Consider the following 20536-nt stretch of genomic DNA (forward strand, 5'->3'; position numbering starts at 1 on the left):
AATCTTTTTAGTTTCTGTCATTATACCCTTGTGTCCTGAGCATTATTTCTTTTCAGAGCTTCTAAGATATTATGCAGAGGCTAAACCCTGACTTCCAAACCCAAAAGTAAATCCAGCACCCATAGTGAATGTGAATTTAGTTTTGTTGTACAATAAATTCAACCTCTGAGTCTCCAGAACTCCATAAGCGTGTCTGGGTGTGAAATATTTCTAGAAGAATATTCTCATGAGGATTTGAATTTCTGTTATTCTTAGTGGGCTCAAAAGATATGTCCCCATGTTGGCCATTTTCATTCAGTCTGAGCTGTTGGGGGGAACTGGAAATTGACACCTCCTACTGATGTTTGCTGGTCTGAATGAAATACAACAAATGACTTTTATTCAGGTTTCCCGTTTTGGAGTATTGCTAAACAATAAAATTTCCTTGTCAGTTTTCAAAATACACAGCATCAACTTGGTAACAGAAGTAGGAAAAAAACCCTCATACTTCTCTTTTTGTACTGAAGCATGCATGGGTGGATGTAGGGAAACTTTATTAAGCAACTGCACATTCTGCTGTCTGTCCTTTTTTTTCACTAATAAAAGAAGCTGCCACTTCAGTGTCAGACAGCACTAAAGATGCCATTTGTCCTTGAAATATACTCCAAATTGTTCTTTGGCACCCCTTCCACAAGCAGGGAAACTTTGTGGTGGGGAGGAAGAATAAAGGAGAGAAAAGAGCACCAATCCTGTTACCTTAGAATTAGTTTGGCGTCCACTTTGGCCAAATGATAAGTACTTGCTGTGGCTGTGACTTGTTTTCTTGTTGGACTGTCTGGAGCAAATCATTAATGGAGTTTGTTTACAAAATACTCCAGTCTTCTGTTAGCCCCTGTCATTTATTGCGTAGGGCATGTGTGAAAACTTGTTTAGTGCACTGATAGAGCTAGTGAGACATTTGGCTGAGCAAGTCTCTATAATGTGATGAAATATTTGGACCTGCACCCACCAAATTATTTTTTTTTTTAGATTCTAGAGACAGATTGCTATGGTCTGTACTAGTATAGAAGGCTAGGAGAAATTGTCATCTAAAATATAACCAAGTCTATATTTTCATGAAAGTTTGATGTCCTTATTTAAGGAAATCTCTTCTTGTTACAGCAACAGTAGCAGTTCACAGCCTGCTGTGCTCTACTGAAATCTTCACGTCAGTAGCAATGGGAATGATGCCGTGAATGCTTTTCTCCCCAGGTGCTGAGGAAGTCTTGCTGCTCGCTAGAAGAACTGACTTGAGGAGGATTTCCCTGGACATGCCGGATTTCACTGACATTATTCTGCAGATAGACAACATCAGACATGCAATTGCCATAGACTATGACCCTGTGGAAGGCTACATCTACTGGACTGATGACGATGTCCGGGCAATTCGTCGGGCCTATCTTGATGGCGCTGGAGCCCAGACTCTGGTGACCACGGAAATCAACCATCCAGATGGCATTGCTGTGGATTGGGTGGCCAGGAACCTGTACTGGACTGATACTGGCACAGACCGCATTGAAGTGACCCGGCTGAATGGGACGTCAAGGAAGATACTTATCTCAGAAAACCTAGATGAGCCTCGAGCCATAGTGCTCAATCCTGTAATGGGGTAAGTTTTGTGTTTAGTGGTAGCCCTGTGGTAGCTCTTTGGATCCAGCTTGTGGTCTCCTGAAACTGAGAAAGTGCAAATTGCAGGATGATGTGTGTACTGTTTGTCAGATATTCAGAAAATGGCTGCTTTTCCCTTGCTTCATCCCTTTTATAACTGTGTACACAAAAGGTGACTTATAAATATAGTGTTCTTCAAGGAACCTATACTCTGGGTGTTTGGTTGAATTTTCTTTTCTCTGCATCTTCAGTGTTATCCTAACTATGAAAGAATTGGGCCACTGCATATTTTCAATAGTTTAATTTATTTACTGCTCAAACTTAATATTGTCTTCACTGATTACAGTTTGAGTTGGCTTGTTTGCTGCTGTTGGGGAAGCAGAAAGCAGCACAGATCTTAACACTTTACTTGTTTTGCCTGTTGCATACGTTAACTGTTCCCCCTCTTTTTTTTTTTTTTTTTTTTACAGCTACATGTATTGGACAGACTGGGGTGAAAGTCCAAAGATAGAATGTGCTTATTTGGATGGCTCAGAAAGGCGAGTTCTGGTGAATACATCCCTTGGGTGGCCTAATGGCTTGGCACTGGATCTTGAAAAAAACAAGCTTTACTGGGGAGATGCAAAAACAGATAAAATCGAGGTGAGTAATAGAGCCATACTCGGGTGCATTTGTAGAAAACAAGTGCAGTTCTCATCTGCAGCCTTGTCTTGGGTACATGTACCCATTTTTGAAGGAGTCTGTTGTTTCATTAATATTAAAATATTTAGCATAACAAGACATTTTTGAGAAAAAAGGAAGTACATTCATATGGTTCAGAAAACTTCTGCAAGAAATGTTGTGTTTGTTATGTCTACATTGCTCCAAGTGTAATTTAACTGCATGAAATCTCAGGTTTTACCTGAGGCTTTTGCAACAAATTGGGACACTCAGGTAAAATTTGTTTAAAAGATGTTTTGGCTTGTCTGTGGTGCTTGGAACTGCTATCTAAAATTGCTGTATGCAGAAGGCTTAATGTGAGGTTCATGTACAGGAGCCAGTGGATGGAGGCTCTGGAAAGCCATATTTCAGGATGTTAATGATTATGTGGTGTCCAGATTTGTGGACAGGAAGTAATTTTTAATGTACCTATGGCTTTGAAAACCATGTAGGCAGTCTGCACCTGAATTTGAGGAGGAAATTTTCTACTTTGGCCTGTGAAATCAATTGAGTTTTAATGTTGTTTGGGGCAGTAGCATATGCAGCATTTTTTGATAAATAATTTAGATAAATAAATTTTGAGGAATGACTGCTTTCTAAAGATTTTGCCCTAAGGAAGAGAGGAAACTAGACTGTCTGCTAGCTCCAGAAATTTAACTTCAGTGTTTGGCAATAGCTAATACTGAGTTTGACTACCAGAGAGATCCTGTCTCCCCTTACCTTTCAGCTTGCAGGACAAGGAACATTCCAGATGCCACCTTTTATAGCTGGGGCCAAAGTTGTGCCTTGTGTTTTATGGAGTTAAGCAATCTGTTCAGTCTGTCTCGCTTCACTGTCAGGCAGCAAATCCAGCGATACTGTTTGGTTTGACATCAAAGTCTAGGAAAACCAGAGAAACCAATGTAAGGGCTTTTTATTAACTCAGATTTTCTTTTGTGCAACTCTACTGGCCCTAATATGCACAAAACCTCACTGTATGGTGTTTGAGGTGGGGCATTTCCAGTTTCACTTGCTGCTGAAGTCATTCAGCACAAACTCATTTTCCCATGCTTGTGTTTTGTTGCCAAGAACATGCCACTGTAGCAGCAGCCAGTGTCTCAGTGATCTGTTCTGTAAGCATATGTAGGTATCCACAGCTTGTCAGAAACAAAAATCAGCAGATTTCAAGTTGAAGATACATATGTATATCTTATACTATAGTTGACCCAGCTGGGTACTGGGATTTTTCTTTTTTCCCAGTAGGCACCTAACACTACCTTGAAGTTTGTTACTGGATAAATTTCGTTTCTGTTAGCACCTAAGACCAGCATAAATGAGATGGTAGATAGTAAGCTCCAACTATTTTGTAGCTCATTAGGTAGCAATAGGAAAAAAAAGAAAAAAACCTAATGTTTTGGGTGGTTTACTCTCTTGTTACACTGCAAGGAGGGAGTTCTTGCTTCACCTAAAATGACATTCAGATTTATGCTGAGTGCTCCTGAAGAAGGAAGTCTTCAACCAAGTGTTTTGCCCCTACACAGTTCAGAAAGTTGCACTCTGCAGCTGCACTCTGCTGCAGAAAGCAAAGAAGGTGCTGCCTTGTCTATGCTGAAGGTGGGATCCCAAATCACTGTTAGATGGTAATTGACAATTGCTTTCATCACATGGCATGCCTTCAACTGCTTTCCACATAGAAAAAAACACAAGAGTGAATATAGGTTGTGCATATTTGTGTGTATCTCTGCTTGGTATTCTGCTCTGGTTTCTGGTATTTTAGATCTGCAGGGAGTCATCTTATTCTCACTGGGAAGGCCTGTTCGAATTTAAAGTTCCTAAACAGTGAATGAACTTTGTACAGCTTGGAAAGTTGATAGGCTGAAGGCATCTGTCCTGTTTTTCCTGGACCTCGGGTTTGAAATGTGCTATGAATGCCTCTGGATGGGTTGGCTGGTTTGTTTCAGGGGTGGATTTGTTCGGTTCTGGTAACACACTGCGACTTTACTTTTGGGTGCGCTCTTGCACAATTAGAAAATAATCTCTGCAGAGCTGTTGAGCCTACACCAAGCACTGTCCTGTACCAGGAGACTGTGTTTTATTTGTGCACAGAGAACTTCACAGGGTGAAAACAGCAGTTACCCTTTCCTGTCAAAACCCCTTTTCTAACCTTCCCATCTGCAGCATTCAACTGCGATACAAAGGGCCCAGTCACTTAGCAAGCAGTTTGCATCCTGAAGAAACCACTTGGCAAGGCTTGTCAAAATTTTGCGTGACAGGAGCCTACAGGGCTTTCGCTGCAAATTTGGCACCCTGTGGTAACATTGTTCCCAGGTTTTAAGTTTATTTTTTTTAATTACTTTGACAAAGTGTACGGCAAATAGAAAATAGATAGCAAATTTTGAGTCGTGTCTGTCAAAATCATGTGTCTGTGCACACAGCTTCAGCTACAAGTAAGGGGCATGGATTAATCCAACTGAATTTTGGATTTTACTGACAGAGAAAAGTTACTTTCCAGGAACAAACAGCAGATTAATAAGGATTACAGGGTTCCAGCAGAGAGAGAAGCAAAAGCCCACGTGTATAGTTTCCTAATTCTCCTTTCAAAACATTTGTGGTAAGCCAGGTTTTCCCATGTATTATTTCTTCAGTATTTGCTTAAAGTGCCTAAGGTATAGTTGCATAATGAGCAATTACGAAATTTTCAGGTGCCTGTTATTACGTATGCATTTTAGCTGAGCTTGTGCAATATTCTTGAAATAAGTATTTGGTGGACTATCCCTTCTGTCAGCTTCCCCTCATCCCCCTCTTCCCTTTCCCTTCTGTTGACAAATGTCCTTCATTTGTTTTTTTTTGTGGGAGATTCATAATCACATAACTGTCATGTACACAATAACACATCACATACAGTAGTTCTTTGCAAGTTTATAAGGTGTTTTAAGTTTAAAGTGTAAGTCAGCACCAGATGACAATCAGGGAGCTCATTGAAATTTCTTTCCAAGATGCAGTTATGTGCTCTGTCCTTGAAATTTCAGGAAACAATCTTTATAATTAGTGTGTTGTTGATCACATTCTGCATAAATAATGTAAAAGGATATTTGTAAGAGTTTGTAACTTAAATATAGGGGTAGGATTTGTGGAAGTCAGTTGTACTGGGGAGAAAAAATAATCATTAACTTATGGCTGCGTTTTCTAAACAAGTCCAAGTATACTTCATGTCTTACACTTTATTTTCCAATCATTTGACCTAAAAGATGCAGTGTTTACTTTATACTTGAGACATTTTCTCATAACTGATACATTTTTGTGTGTGGTTTCTCTGCATTGGCATTTTTCACCAAAGGATTAAAAAAACCTATGTAGTGTAATAAACTACTTGGAAGATACTCTGACTGGTTTATTGAAACAGGCAAATCTCATAGGGAGATCAACTAATTTAAACTTATTGCCACACGCTAATTAGCTATAAAAATCTCAAAGCAGTGTTTTTCTATAAATATAAATGTGTTTCAGAAGACCTATTTATACTTATTTAATGTAAATAATCCTCACACCACATATTTATATTAATATATGAGAACAGAAAAGTTAAATAGATCTAGAAGTAAGGAATGCAGTATCCCCTTAATTGAAAGAGCAGATCTACAATCTCAGATCAGTCTAAATAGGCAGGTGCATTAATAAAATCACTTTGATTTGTAATTGTGAGGGAGCCTTAATTTCAGTGGGATTTTTTTTGGAACTTCTTAGTGACATTTGATCCAATTCAATTTAAAACTGTGGCAAAGAAATGTTATTAATTGAAGCTTACACTGTGATCCTTAGATGAATTAGGTATATATGCATCTCCTGTATTTTTTACTACATCCTATGCTTTTTACTCCTGATAAATTTGTAAATTACATTGTTTCCCGCTGCAAGTGCTACATATCTGAAGTGATACGCATCACATGATGTTGACATACAATATGTTCATGTTGAATAGCACATGTCAGAATTGGGCTGGCAAACCATGTGTTCACCCCTGCTGTTGATACAGCTCTGTTCAGCAATGTATTCCTGCAGCCTGGGCTGCTCCTTTGGATGCTGCCACTTTTCGTTTCTCTGTTTGCAGTGCACTACTCTCCTGACTGGCATTAAGCTGTGTTGTTGTTGGAGTGACATGTGTGCATGTTTATGGCCACTGGGTATGTTTTTTGTTGGAGATTGTCTGTGTGGTTTGTGAGTGTTATATACCACTGTGTTCTTATTAAGCTGAGGTAGCTGTTAGGCCTCTGTATTGCCCTGTGTTTAGCTTGAAGCACCAGCAAGCATGAATGCTGTTGTAGGAGGACGGGGATTTTTTTGTTTCACTTGAAAGGAGCTGCTTAGCAAACTTTATCACATGAGAGCTCTGTTTGTAGCAGTGTCCAAAAACCTGGTGTATAACGAACTGTCTTTTAAGCTTCTGGAGGGGAATAATCTGTACTAGTGAGCTTGGGACCAGATTTTTACCAGGAGCCACATAGCCATTGTAGAATGGACAGGAAGAGTCATTTGGAGGAAGGATACCTTAAAATGTTGTTACAGGGTTCTGACAGTTCTTAGACTTTGTTACTACTGATGACAAATCAGTTCTATTTGCTTTTCCCAGAGGGACTTTGCTGGGATGGAACACAGACTTTCTGGGAGGGAAGAGAGCTGTATCTTTGACAAAAAGAAATTCTAATTCTACGAGATTATATGAGGTCTCACAGGGGCGTGCACTTGCAGGAAGAAGAAGGAAACTTGGCAGCCAGGGGAAGAGGGTCTTTTATTCTCTCTTATTTAGGAATCCCCACTCTCTCATCTGCCTGTTGGCTGTGTTCTGCTTGCAACATCAGCCTCATCACCAGATTTGGGGTCAGGAGTAAGCACCTCAGTTCAGACTCCCAGGGATGTTAATGGAGTCTCAACTTCCTCTGCAATTAAGAGTTTTCTGCTCATGCATATTTGGAATGATCTTTCTTGACTGATTTGCTATCATAGAAATGATGCTGCAGTTTGTCCAGCCTTGTACACACCAGCCCGTAGTGGGGAACAGACTGCTGAGATGACATACAATGGTCTGTAATACTCAACAGGTCAGACTGATGAGTGATTTCAGATCTTAATGGCTTTTAGTGAATTTAAACTCTTCTGAGTGTGTTACATGTTTCTAAACCCTGAATTGTGGTTCAGGATTTCCTGATGTGATACTACCTCTTTCTGGAAAACAGAAATATAGCCAGCCTCTACCTGCCAACAAACAATGCACATATCCTGTTCAGGAGCATAGAGCCTTCTAGCTCCACTCTTCTAATTACAAGATCAGTTTGTCTGTGTTTTGCTTACTGCTTAGTTAGGCATTTCAATATGTTATTTTATACCTTGCACCACATGAGCTTTGTTTACTTCTAAGAGGACTTTTGCCAAGTGTGGGAGCTGTTGAAAGTCAGATCCAGTTTCACAGAATGAGATGCTTTATCAGAACAGAAGGGTCACACCTTTCTGCTCTAAGCTAAGTAGAAAGGAAGTGTTCACAGAGCAGAAAGACTCATTTGACCGAAGGGAAGAAGATAAACCTAACGGAGGTGCATTTCCTCCTGTCCCCTTTCAGTGTTAGCTGCCAGGTGAACTTGTATCTGAGCCCTGAGCAAGTGAAAGGTATGACAGTGTTGAAGAAGAAAGTGTCTGTTATAAGGAACATATCCTAGCTGTGGCTGGTTCCATCCTGTGTTCAGTAGTGCTCTTGGAGACATATAAAACTTTCCATTCTTCAGCAGTCTTGAGAAAATTTTTTTCTGCTGTTCTGGGTGGGATGGGATGGGATGGGGAGTGCCTCTGCAGGTGAATGATGACCTAGCCTCAGTTAGTCTGGTCTTTATCACCTTTTGGCTGAAGTGCAGCAGCCCTGTCTACAGGGGGTGTGGAGGCTTCAGTCCTCAAGGTAGGTACTGTGTCTCCTTGGCAGCATGAGGTGCCATGAGCACATTCTTAATTCTTTAAGCTGAGATTTCCCAGGTAACTAACTACAAATCAAATTCAAGGTGCCAGTTCTTTTCCTCACAGCCTAGGCCGTACGTATGGAAAAGGCAGTTACATGTCTGAAGTGAAGACTGTTGTCTGGACTACTGTTGAGCATAAATGGATTTTCTACAATAAAGGCGAATCTCTTCTGTAGTAAAGAGAATTTTTTCTTAGGGGTTGTGCTGAGTACTGGATTAGCCTTCTCTCTTTCCCCCTTGCCCAATTTTCATGAACTGAAAAACATCAAGGAGTTCTGTTTCTCTGTTCCAAGTGCAAGGTTCATATTAGTTGACCTTGTCTTCAGCATCATAAGTAACCAGAAATTCTCATCTGTAAAGAAGTAGAGCAAAACCAGGCTTGCAGCAAAACCCCATTGTGTAGAAGCATTTGTAGCAGGGACTTCTCGTCTCACCTAGATGATACAGGAGATGATGTGGCCTGTGTTAGTCACATCACTTAATGCACTAGTAGAAAACTCAAATAATGGTTTGATTGAATGAGATCCCTCCATAGGATGGTTTGATCAGGGATTCTCCTAAACTTTTATATGCCCTGCTTGGTACTGTATCCAATAGCTTCAAAGTGAAAAAATACACAGATATTGGCTGCTGCCAGTTTAAATACTCCTTTGAGTCTTTCCAAACTCAAATTTGTACCGGTATGAACTTATATTGATCTATAACTATTTGTGATTTATTAGAGCTGCTGCATTGCCATAAAAACCTCTAAATCTTGTGGATTTATCCAGGAACTCTTTTGTTTTGTACTACTCTTTTAAAGGGACAACTTAAAAAAGAAGCAACTGACAGGCAGCTTCTAAATTTGGTCTTTGTGGAGTGCTCAGGAATTACTTCTGTATGTGCAGCTTTTGCTGTATTTATAGAGGAAATCCTGAGGATGTATTAAACTACAAAGTTGAAGAATTATTTGAGTTTTACATTTTTGGGGCTCTCCTTTCTCCCTGAAGAATTATTTTAGGCTATCTGATATCAAATCACCCTTTTCCTCTTGCTAGGGAGAGAATTCTGCTTTATTTCCATGGCTGGGATCAGCTTCCTGTATTTAAAAGAGGGATTTTGTATGTAGTGGTACAAAGGCTTCTGTACCTATGAAGTGTGGAAATGAGCCCCCTTTAAGAGAACCTGATGTATATTCTGGCACAGAGTAAGCGTGTCTTTTTCCAATTGCTGAGAAAAAGTTGGCTTCTGTGGAAGTTGGAGTAACTTTGAGTTTGTCAGACTAGCAGCTAGGATACTTGAGAGGTTTTAACTTGGTAACCTTCTCGAAGTTGCTTGCTGTATTGTTTGCCAATAGCTATGAGTGATTTCCTTTGAATACCTTGTTACCTTTTATGATTTAATTTTCCTACTTTCTTCTGTATTTTCCTAAGAATAATGGTGAATTTGCCTTACACAGCTTGCCTCTAACCTAGAGGGAAGGTGATTTTTGCTGCCCAGCAGTTGTGATCCCATGAATACTGTCTTACAGCAGTGTTGAAGGACACTTGTTTCTCTGTGTTTTGGAGATAGTGGTGCCAATATGCAGAGTTTGCCCTATTGGGTAGGTTGGTTTGTCACCGTATTTTGCGAACTAACTTTTTGCTGGGAAAAAGTCCTCCCCCTGCTCTTGTGTGAACCCGTCCTTGGCGTTTAGTGACCTTAGGTGTGAGCTTTTCAAATGAAGACTACAGAGTTTTGTGCCACAAACACAAATTCCAGCCTCCTATTTCAGCTTTGTTGGGTCATTTTTTTTAAGGCATCTGCATTGGTGATGGTATTTCCCAGCACCGCAGAGCATCATATTGGACTGTTCCATCTGGATTGTCTTGAGCAGTGCTGGGAGGGCAGGTGATGGTACCACAGGTGCCTATCAGCACGAATTCCTGCAATTTTTGGTTATGAAACATGTGAAACCTGGATGCTGTAAGAAACAGGAAACTTGGCGTGCCGGGCTGGCCTGGTGAGGTTCCCATGCTTCTGAAGAACTCACACTACAAATAAAGGTGTGGAACTTGCTTTTCATGCCACATCTTACTACTGAAATTTTGAAAGCTGGCAGTACCGTTTTTAGACTCATATCATCCAGGCCTAACGAGAGAGAAATCTAACAGACATACATGACAGCCACCACCAGCCTACCCCAGTTCTCCCAAGATTGCCTGCAGTGGTGGGAAATTTTTCTGATAAATGTCGGTAGTGTGGATGAGACCAAAGGTTTTTGTGTCTATTTATCCTTTCTAAAAATTCTTCAGTGCACTGATGGGATAGCAGTCACTCAAAGGAAGACTTCCTTTGCTTGGCTTGATTGACCAGAGTCATTCTGTGGGAAAGGATGCTAACTTATTCTAAACTGAAGGTGAACCTTGCCTTTTTGTGAGCAATAAAGACATAATAGAGGCCCAGTTAGGGTTCAGCGGAACCCCCACAGCCATCTGCACACTTCATTGGCAGAAGTGGCTTTCACTTGAACTTGCATTTGACAAGTGTTTTCTGTCTTTCTCATTCAGAAGGGTCCTTCAAAGCCAAGTAATTGAAATGCTTTCACCCCTCACTCCTTTTTCTCCTTCCCCCAGACTTGCTTAAATTGCAGGGCAACTGGCATTCAGTGTTAAATGAGTAAAAATGCATCCACTTTCAAAGCTCGCACTTTCTTTCCCTTCCCATAGGGAAGTTTCTAAATAAAAACCCACCCTCTTTTCCACACTCTCCAGCACCAGCTTCATAAAGGACAAGTTGGGGGGAAAAAGTGTTTCTGTTGCAGGACGCGTTGCCGTTTTTCTCCCTCCCTCCCTCCCCCCCCCCCCCCTTTTTTTTTTTTTTTTTTTTTTCCCCCTCCTCATCAGGCTGGACTTTTTGAAATGAAACACAAATCAGGTCTCTGGAATAAAAGGTTGTGAGTATGCCTTGTGGCATTTGGAATGAGGCTATTCACTGCCTGAATGACTATAAATAGAAAGCAAGGAGCTGCGTATTTCTCAGTTCAGACTCCCTGCAAAGAAGCGCCCTTCCCAGTTAAAGGGTGACTTTTTGAAAGAAGCCTTGTTCCTTGAGCTGAATTGAATTGCTCCAGGAATTCTTCTCCTTGCAGCTTGCATAAAAGGCGTTAATCTCTAATTTATTTCTCCTTTTAAAAGGCAGTGTACTCCATCATAAATGTATATTCTTAGCCATGTTGCCAGATATGCCTGTCTTGTCTGTACAGAGTTGCATGTAAAAAAATTCTGAGCGCAGAACATTGTTCTCGGCAATTTTTGTGCCTGAAAGCTTTCTTTTTGGCTCTGGGCCAGCTGTCGGCTCCCTTTTTATCTGGTATTCATTCTTTAGTGAGAAGGCTAAATTAGCAGCACTCAGGTTTTTGTGGCTTTTTTTTTTTTTTTTTTTTTTTTTAAGGGATCGAGGAACAGAATGGGAATTCTGATTGATTTTTATAATAAAAGATTTGATTCTCCCAACACACTTGTGATGTTGCCGATGGTAAGAGCTCCAATAGGTTACTGTTGCAGTTCTGCAGACAATTTGTTTGGCTGATTTGGCTGTTAAAAAATGCTGATAAATCTCCCTTGTTGTGCAGTTATGTAAATTTAGTGCAATCATTTTTCTTCTGCCTCCCCTTTTCAGAAGGACTGTAGTATTGAAGAAAGAAACATAGTAGATGGGAGGAAAATGTTTGACAGGTTTGTGAGTTGGCAGTGTTAAAGATCCTAGCACTCAAGCTATTGGATTGGCTTTTTTTCTCTTTTTCACCCCTTTTTTGTTTTATTTTACTCTTTTTTTTTTCTTTTTCTCCTCACCCTTTTTCTTCCACCCCTTCCCCTTTTTTTTCTCCTAACACAGTGGTGTTTTGTGTGGTGTTATTTTGAAAGCTGCTTCTTATATTCTCCTCAGACCTTTTGTTCCACAGTTTTTTCTACCTTCAAAAAACTAGCAAGGGCAGCCTTTTTCATAGTCTTCTTTTCCCTGTTCATAGTTTTTAAAGAATGGGTCTATAGATTCTTTGCATTGCTCTTTCCATTACTTATGGAAACCTAGTTGTGTGAGTGGTTTTTCTGTTCCTTTGATTAACAGAGGAATTAAAAGGCTGACAAATAGGGTTATTTTTTTAAAGCCTAGCCTGTGCATGGTTTGCAGTGGTTTTTGCATAAGTGCTAATGTAAAAATGAGAGCAACAGTGGACAGGCAGGAAATAAGGGGAGCAGTATGTCAGTGCTGTTCCCATTTCTAGTAGAAGGGAGGAGAAGCAGAAAAAGAAATGTGCTCTTCAGCAAGACAACGAAAACAGTTTTTAAGAGGTCACCAAGCAGACTAAGGAGATAAGAGATTCTGTAATATTTAATTTATTTGTAGTTTTCTAAATGGTAAACTTCTTAGCTTAAAACTGATGGTCAGTGTCACTCAATGGGGTTCTTCATAGGTGGACAAATGAATAGCTAACTTTGTAGAGAAATCTATTCCAGCTGTTCATTTCCTTCTCTTGATTCCGACTATTGGGACACCTTGATCATGGTGATTTCATTATTGTCATTTTACATCTTGTCTGTGTTCTGGCTTCTGTCTGGGGTGCTGTGTGTTTCCCTTGTCACCTTTATTGTCTGACTGACTTCACCTGTGATGGCCTCTAATGTCCTCTTGCATTTGCAGGTGGCGTAGGTATTTCTGTCACCTTGCTTTGCTTCAGGAGCCTCTTGTGAGCCATTGTAAGAACACACGGGGCTCTTTTTCATCTTTCCCTGCCTCTAGTGACTTCAGTATAACATTTAAGGCCACTTGTAGATGTCACCTACCATCCACTCACAGCTGTAAAATTTGCCTGATGCTATTCCCATCCTAGATTTTATTTTTACTGTAAATTTTCTTCTGCTTCTTAATTTGAACTGACTTTGTTTCATTTTTACCTTTATAAATCCCCTTGAGAAGAGCTCTTAGTTTAGAAAGACAAGGGATTGCTCAGATTATATTTTGCCATTTTTTCATCTGAGTTGCCTTTGAGTTCTTCACTGGACTTAAAATTACTTTCTAGCTGAAAAAAAGGTGCATTTTTTCTTAGATCAAATATTGCGTTGGTTTATTTTTAGTTATGTTGCCCGCTGGTTCATGATTATATGATACTTTGGATCATGTGCTTTTTAAATTTATTGGTGAGATGATTTTATGTGTTTAAAAGTAAAACATCATGATTTGTAAAATGGGTGGCAAAGACAGAGTGCATTTTTCTCCTAGCTATGGATCTGGTTTTATTCCTTGTTAAAATATCAAACTTTTTTTGGAAAATTTCCGGCAAGAAGGAACTTTCCAGGAAGCACATCATTAGAACCTAGGTAATTGCATCTAATGTAAAACTGGCCTCCTTTTTGTCATATATATTAATATTTTAGTCTTATTTTGAAAACCCTATTGCTCTCACGTAGCAGGTGAAGCACTGGAGAGGCCCCAGGCACAAAAGCTGCGTCCTTGGAGAGAAGTCACGTGAGATCTGTCTTTAGGAGAGCAGATCTGGTTTTTGTTCCTCTTCCCTGGGGTTTCTCCTTATCAGGCTGGTTCAAGCCTTGAGGCTGTGGGCCCAGCTACCCTGCTGTCACCTTCCATTCCTATAGCCAGTCCATCTGTTTAAGGCCCAGCAGTTAATACAGATCTACCGGAGCAAGGTCCCCACTCAAACCCCATGCCTCTTGAAAACATCTCAGAATGCATCTTTGTTTTATCAGATAATCAGAGTTAACAAACTCCATGCAGCAATTTTGGCAGTGTCTGTGGTGAAAGATCTGGTTTGGTTTCAGGTCTCGCTTCCCTTAGACAGCACTTAAAGTGTTTTACAATTGTGCTCAAACAGGGTGGATGGTCAGTCCTCTAATTTACCTTCTGGTCCTCACTGCTCTTGTCATGTGAGTGTTTCCTAATGCAGAAACAATGGCTGTTTGTCTCATCCAAATTCTGTGCTACCTGTGACCAATTCAAGTGATGTAATTGCCTTCTCCAGTGAGGTGAGATATAAATAAAAATGTTTCTTTAATTTTAACACTGTTTTTAATGAATCCTTCTGCGTTCCTTTGTTTTTTCTTGGCTTTACTTTTCTTCACTCTGGCCCTGTGAGGTAGCAGTGATGTTAACTCTCATGGCTCCAGCTGCATGCCTACAGAAGTCAGGTTTCTGTGTCTTGTGTGTAAACAAGAAGACCTACTCACCTTGGCCACATCTGGAGGCATGGCACTGAATCATTGTCTGAGGTGATACAGAAAATCCTTTCTTAGGAGGTACTTGATGTGCCTTGCGTGTGTATGCAGATCTGGGGTTAGGAAGGAATATTCCCTATAATTTGCTATCCAGCCTTGACATATGGTCCTGTTCCTGTTAGCACTGTATAGAAGTGGGAGCTGTGCATCTTTGTGGCAGTGTAGATGTCATCCACTTTGCCTGTGGCATGTGGATGGGTGACATCCAGTGCCGCTAGAGGGACTTCAGTGTGGAGCAGTATATGAATTTACCTGGACCCTGTGTTCTTAAATGGTTTTGAGATGAACATCTGTGAACCAGTTAATGAATTGGTAATTTGGCAGGTGTCAGGCTTCTTTGTTGGAAGGCAAAGCAGTTGTGTTTCCTTTTTTGAAAAACAGTTCTGTGCTTTCCACTGATAAATGGTGTTGTCATACAGCAGCATAGGATACTCGACATATTCCCTGTTCTCTCCCGATGTATCTGTTTCTGAACTCTCGGTTTTCTGGTGCAGATTCATCCTCACTGGAAATAATAGAACGCCACAAGTCTGTTGTCAGATCAGAATATTAATGGGTGGCATATTATTAAATCAAATCAGTAAAAATGCTTAAAAGAGAAGCTGCAACCAGCAGCTGAGTGTAGAGCCACTACTCCCTGCATGTAGCAACATGAAGCAGGACCTGGACTGGAAGCACAGAAATGTGTCTTTGATAAAATGCAAGTGAAATATTTGTCATGAGCATTAAAAAGAGAATTGTTTGGGTTTGTTTGCACAGCTCCCACAAAAATAGTGTCAGCTTAAGCAAATTTTTAATGCCCAGCTTATCACTGCCTCGACAGCTTGTCTAGAAACGACTGCAGCTGGGGAATCTTGTGCCTGTGAATTTATGCTTAGATTGGAAGTTACTCTTAAAAGCTGTGCTGTGCTTTGGAAATTTCTACTAGTCCAAACTAGAAAAAAAGTACAAGAAATGTACATTGCCCTGCTGAATTCCTACTTAAAAATGGCAAAGACGAGCCGAAGGTGTGATGTTACCTTAGTGATTCAGAAATGTTGGGTGCAGAAGAATGAGCAATTAATGCCAGATTCCCTGGGGAATCTTGGAGGTGACAGAGGTCAGAACCAGAACTTTCTGAAGATTGTCCCAGAGGAGTAATTGCAAAACTCCTGGGTTTGGGGGTTTTGGTTTGGTGGGGATTTTTTTTGTTTGTTTGGTTTTGGGTGGGTTTTTTGGGGGGGTTTTGTTTTGTTTTGTTGTTTTTTTTCTCATAGGATGGTTGTATTTAGCAGGGTTTTAATAAGGTCCAGCCTTGAATTGTCTCCCCTAGGGTGACGCTGTATTTTGCATCAACTTTCTAGAGGATCTTGTGAAGCAGTAAAACATAAGTACTTTCCCTGTAGAGAAGGATTAAAGTTTGCACCACCCAGTTCTACAAAGTTGAAGAGCTCTTGTGAAGGGCAGTGTTGTTCCCTGCTTAGCTTTACAGATTATTAAATTGAGACATTAGGTGAACTGCTGGGAGATGGTCAGATGTGGGGCTCAGGCCAGGTCTAGGAGTTGGGAGGGTTGGGAGTGTGGAAGAAGTCGTGTCCCTCAGCCCGTGCGAGGGCCAGGAAGGTCATTTGCTCAGAGCACTTGTGTAACCCTGAGAGCACCATCACTCTTCCTTCCTTCAGTATGAGGTGTTCCTCTGCTAGTGGGTGTTTCTGGCACAGCTGCACTGGGGAAATCTTCCAGCATAAAGTAGATCCCCAGGGGACAAAAGTAGGTGGTGCTTGTACTGACTTGCTGCGAGACCTTTGGCTGAGTGTTTCAGCATCTTGTGCCCCTGCAGTGGAAGAGGGTTAGTGTTTTCCAGCTTGTTAAAGCCTTACTAATTTAAGGTTTATGAAATGCTGCATAAATGCAAACTTACCATTGCCAGCAAATGAGATTTAAGGCATCTTTGCAGAGTGCCACAGGCTCTCCTTTGGCCTCTGCTCTTTCTTCTGCGTGGTTTGACTTACACTTTTAATGTTCTGATCTTGTGAATCCACCTTTGAGGATTCAGCAGCAGACCAAATGTCAAAATTTTTCTTGGTACAAACATTTGCCTTTTGTCTTGTTCTGTCAACAGGCTTTCTGGCATGGCCATACAGGCAGCAAAAGCAACATTGTCTTCTCCTTGTCTTTGGCATTTGTAGCCATGCCATTATGGGATGTGGGTCTGTGGACTTTGTGTGGTGCTTATGCATGAACAGGGTTTCCTTTTGGTGTTAACGTAACACCCTTGTGACAGTTCTACCTTGTGTGTCACCTATTTGTTCCCACTATGGAGACAGTTCACAGGGAGGAGGAATCCCATTTGTTCCACAGAACCAGCACACCTGATATCATCCCTGTGTAGTCAAGAGCTTCTCATCCATGGTTTTTGTCCTCTTCTACTTCTGAGATCTACAAGGCAACTGTCCTTTTATTTCCTCCCTTCATTTTCATAGTTACCAATAACCTGTTGATTGTGCTGCAATGTATGAAAATCGATGCTAGCTGTTACCATTTTTAAGAACACAGTAAAGGTCGTATCAGTCTGTGCCTTCATTATCTGTTTCCTGGCTTTTGAAAGTTTGGATTTGTGATTATAATATGGCACAGGATTGTAGTAGCACAGGACAGCTTTGTCAGTACAAAGTTAAAGTTGGTTTTGTTGGCGAATATCCTATGCTGACAAAGAAGTGGAAAACATGTAACAAATGATTCTCAAAAGAGAAAAGATTTCCAGTGAGCTTTGGGAGGGGGAAGATGGCTGAGGTCAAAGATAATTCGCTGCTGCAGATTGATAATAAAACACAAATCATTTCGTGATGGAGCAGCAGACAGACTTCTTAAACATGTCAGATCAGTCTTGTCTCCAAAGTGGAATGGGATACCTTATGCTATGGGTTAATTTCTTTTTCTCCAGATTAAACTTGGTACAAATGCACATTTTTCTATGCCGAAACAAGCATTTGTGCGAGAGGATGAGGAGGCCCTTTTATCTATTCACTGTTAACATCTGACAGGTTTATGCCAGAACATGAGACTCAAACAATTTATTCTGATAACACCTGGGTCCTTGCTCATCTTTTAGTTCTTGAGCAACAAATCCATTGGTGAATCAACTTGAGTACCGCTGTCTTTTTCAGCCTTGGTGCTTTAAAATAAATGGACTCGAGCTTCTCCATTAGAGACCCCAGCAAAGAGTGAAATGAAATTCATTTCATTAAGTTCTCAGATATTTTCTGCTTTGGAGAGGTGAGTACTAGACAAGCCAAAAGCATCTCGCTTGTCAACTTCTCACACTGGTATCTTTCCAAATAAGTGAGTTAAAGTTTTCACCCTAGCTTTTTGCAATTCCTTTTATGTTCATGTTGCAGCTTCTTTTGACAGCTCCTTAGAGAACCAATGGAGTAGGCAGCGCCAGCTGTTCATGGTCAGGGGGTAAAAAAAGTCTCATGTGTTGAATATAGAGTTGGAACTCTGACATAGACATTAAGATACAGGCAATGGAAGGTCATGGGAAGTCTCCTATTTATGATCAAACCAGCTTCAGCTTCCTTTTTGAGAGGAATTTCCTTTAAGTATCTAATAGTTTACTGTATAACAGCTGCATAGTCCAGGCATTCCCAAAAGTTGAAATATTTTTTGTGTGGAAATGGGCAATTCTTTTATAAAAAGAATTGGGGTTGGATGTACTGAACAAATTCACCGCAGGCAGTCTTTGAGTAAATTAGTTGATTTTTTACTCACAATTGACATGAAATTGGCAAATATAAACACTGTGATCCAACTCAGGAAACTGTCTTATCCTTAATATAAACAAACAAATCAACCTTCCTTATATCCAGAGAAACTTCTCAGACGATAAGCCATCAAGTCTAAATACAGTCCCAGATTTAAACAGGAAACTGATATTTTTGTAGTCACAGTGGCTGCCTCCTCCCATGTCCTCGTGCTCAAAAACCCCATACATTTCCAATAGATGCATGGGATGGTTGTTAAAAATGCTGTTCTTTTAAGTCAACTTGGTATCTAGGGGTAAAAATTTCATTATTTTGGTCTGTTTCGATGCTCTCTCTTGTTTTCAGCCTTGTTTAATAAAACCAGGGGAAGAGGTCCTCCATGAGTCTGTGCCTCTGCTGACACACAGGGTTCTCTGCAGCATCCCTGTGACCTGGCTTGTCATCCTTGCTGCCAGTGAGCTGGGAACTGAGGCTCAGACATGGCCTTAAGCCATTTTCTGCAGCAGGTAAGACCCGATGTGCTCAGCTGGGGCTGTTGCAGTGCCAGGCACACAGGGCTGGGGGGTGTCCGTCTGTCCTTACCCTCTGCTGCAGAGAGGCGCTGTGCCACTTTACCTTGGTCACTTGGGTCGTGGGAGAATGATACAGTTGAGTCCTGTCACCCAGAAGTGCTGTCAGGTTTTATTCAGGTGGCATTTGCATTCCCTAAATAAATGAGCAATTACAGGAGCTTTCCTAATGAGTGATTAGAAAGTGTGCTGCTCTCTGCATCAGAGGAAAAGGCTGGCTTTCTCACACAGCTGGGAGTGCAGAGCACAGTTCTGGCACCCAAGGGCATCCAGGTTCTCCACGTATTGTCTATGAGCCCTCTTCCTTCCGTAGTTCTGTCGTGTCTGACTGTGTCTACTGAGAGGTCTGTAAAAGTGCCTTTTCTACCAGATCTGGAGTGTTGTCACACCACTGGTCTCTCTTCCCTCTACTTTCACCCTCATAATTTCTTTCCACCAGAATACTGTAATCATAAGTAACTAAATTGGTCAAAACTTAGTGTTGAATAAATATGAAGAGACAAAGATATACCCCAAGTAGAAGATCTGTTCTGAAAAGGAAGTTCTAGAGAGTCCACAGAGTATTTTAAAAAGGTCTTCTCCCATTGTAAGTGGCAGATACTGTAATTTTAAAAGCAAATGTTTAAATGATGCTAAGAGGAATTTGTGAAGCTAAAATGATAAAAGCCCCTGCAGCTGGGAAGCAAAACTCAGTTTAGCAAGACAGATTTATTTTCCAGGCTTTTGTACAGTAAAACCTGGTACATAGTTAGGCTTAAATTTACATGAAGTGAGCTGTGTCAGAAACTTCATTTAATGGCGAGTTTGTTTTTATTTTCCAGAACAGTTATCTCTGTCTTGGGTACTAAGTACTTGACCCTGGAGATTAGCAGTAGATATAATTTTTCTATATTGTGGAGATGCAGTTTCCTTTTTGCCTCCGGCACAAATGCCTAATTTCAAGATTAAATAATTGCAATAATTTGTACATTGACTTTGAGCTTCTGAAGGGAGAAAATAGTAGTGCTGTAGTTTTGTGGTCTCACCATTTGGAATTAGGAGGAGTAACAGGAGCCATACATATTCCCTTGGTTAAATTTTTTGTATTCCTTTAAAAAAAACACGTTCAGCCAACCCTTCCCTTCAACTTCATCCTTTCTACCCTCTTATCCACTGTCTGTCAAGGACATAAAACCTACATCCTTATTTTTGGTAGTTCCTTTGTGGTTTTTTCAAAATGTGTGTGTGGCAGTGCCAATCTGGAGTCAGCAGTGGGTCCTGTGACTTCACTAATGCTGCACTAACCATCCATGTGACTTACAGCAGTGTGTGGTGGTGTCCTGACTGTTCCCTTGCCTGCAACGTGGGGATAGCTGATAGCTTTCTGTACAAAGTGTTTGGATCCATGGATGGAAAGAACTGAGAGAGAGGCTGAGCACTGTAGTTCATGAGTGGAAAATTGACCTCTAGTTAGCCTCCCCCTTCTTCTAAGTATACACTGTGTTTTGTTTGATATTGGAAATCTAATCCTTTGGGAAGCACAAATTCCTATAACAGCTCTGATATGTATAAATAAACCCATATTCCTCATTACAAACAACATCAAAGCAATCACAGTATGGATTAAAATACACAACCCACCCTCCTCCATACTAATATGCAGCAATGCCGAGTTCAAATGAAGCCATTAGCAG

General features: G+C 40.7%; 1 protein-coding gene across 3 annotated transcripts in view; it reads left to right on the forward strand.

Moving 5' to 3' along the window:
* Positions 1 to 20536, forward strand: part of LRP5 (LDL receptor related protein 5) — a 141878-nt gene that overhangs the window by 67485 nt on the left and 53857 nt on the right. For 2 of the 3 annotated variants that reach the window (XM_042038298.1, XM_042038299.1), the window contains 2 exons: positions 1231 to 1627; positions 2097 to 2268. In XM_042038298.1, coding sequence (XP_041894232.1) covers positions 1231 to 1627; positions 2097 to 2268 — 569 coding nt within the window. Of the gene's footprint in view, positions 1 to 1230; positions 1628 to 2096; positions 2269 to 18722; positions 18801 to 20536 lie in introns of those variants that run through there. The other variant, XM_042038300.1, reaches the window with a different exon arrangement.

The sequence above is a fragment of the Corvus kubaryi genome, unplaced genomic scaffold (assembly GCF_017639235.1).
Source record: "Corvus kubaryi isolate FWS band 111438036 unplaced genomic scaffold, C.kubaryi_AGA036_p1.0 37392, whole genome shotgun sequence".
Classification (NCBI taxonomy): domain Eukaryota; kingdom Metazoa; phylum Chordata; class Aves; order Passeriformes; family Corvidae; genus Corvus; species Corvus kubaryi.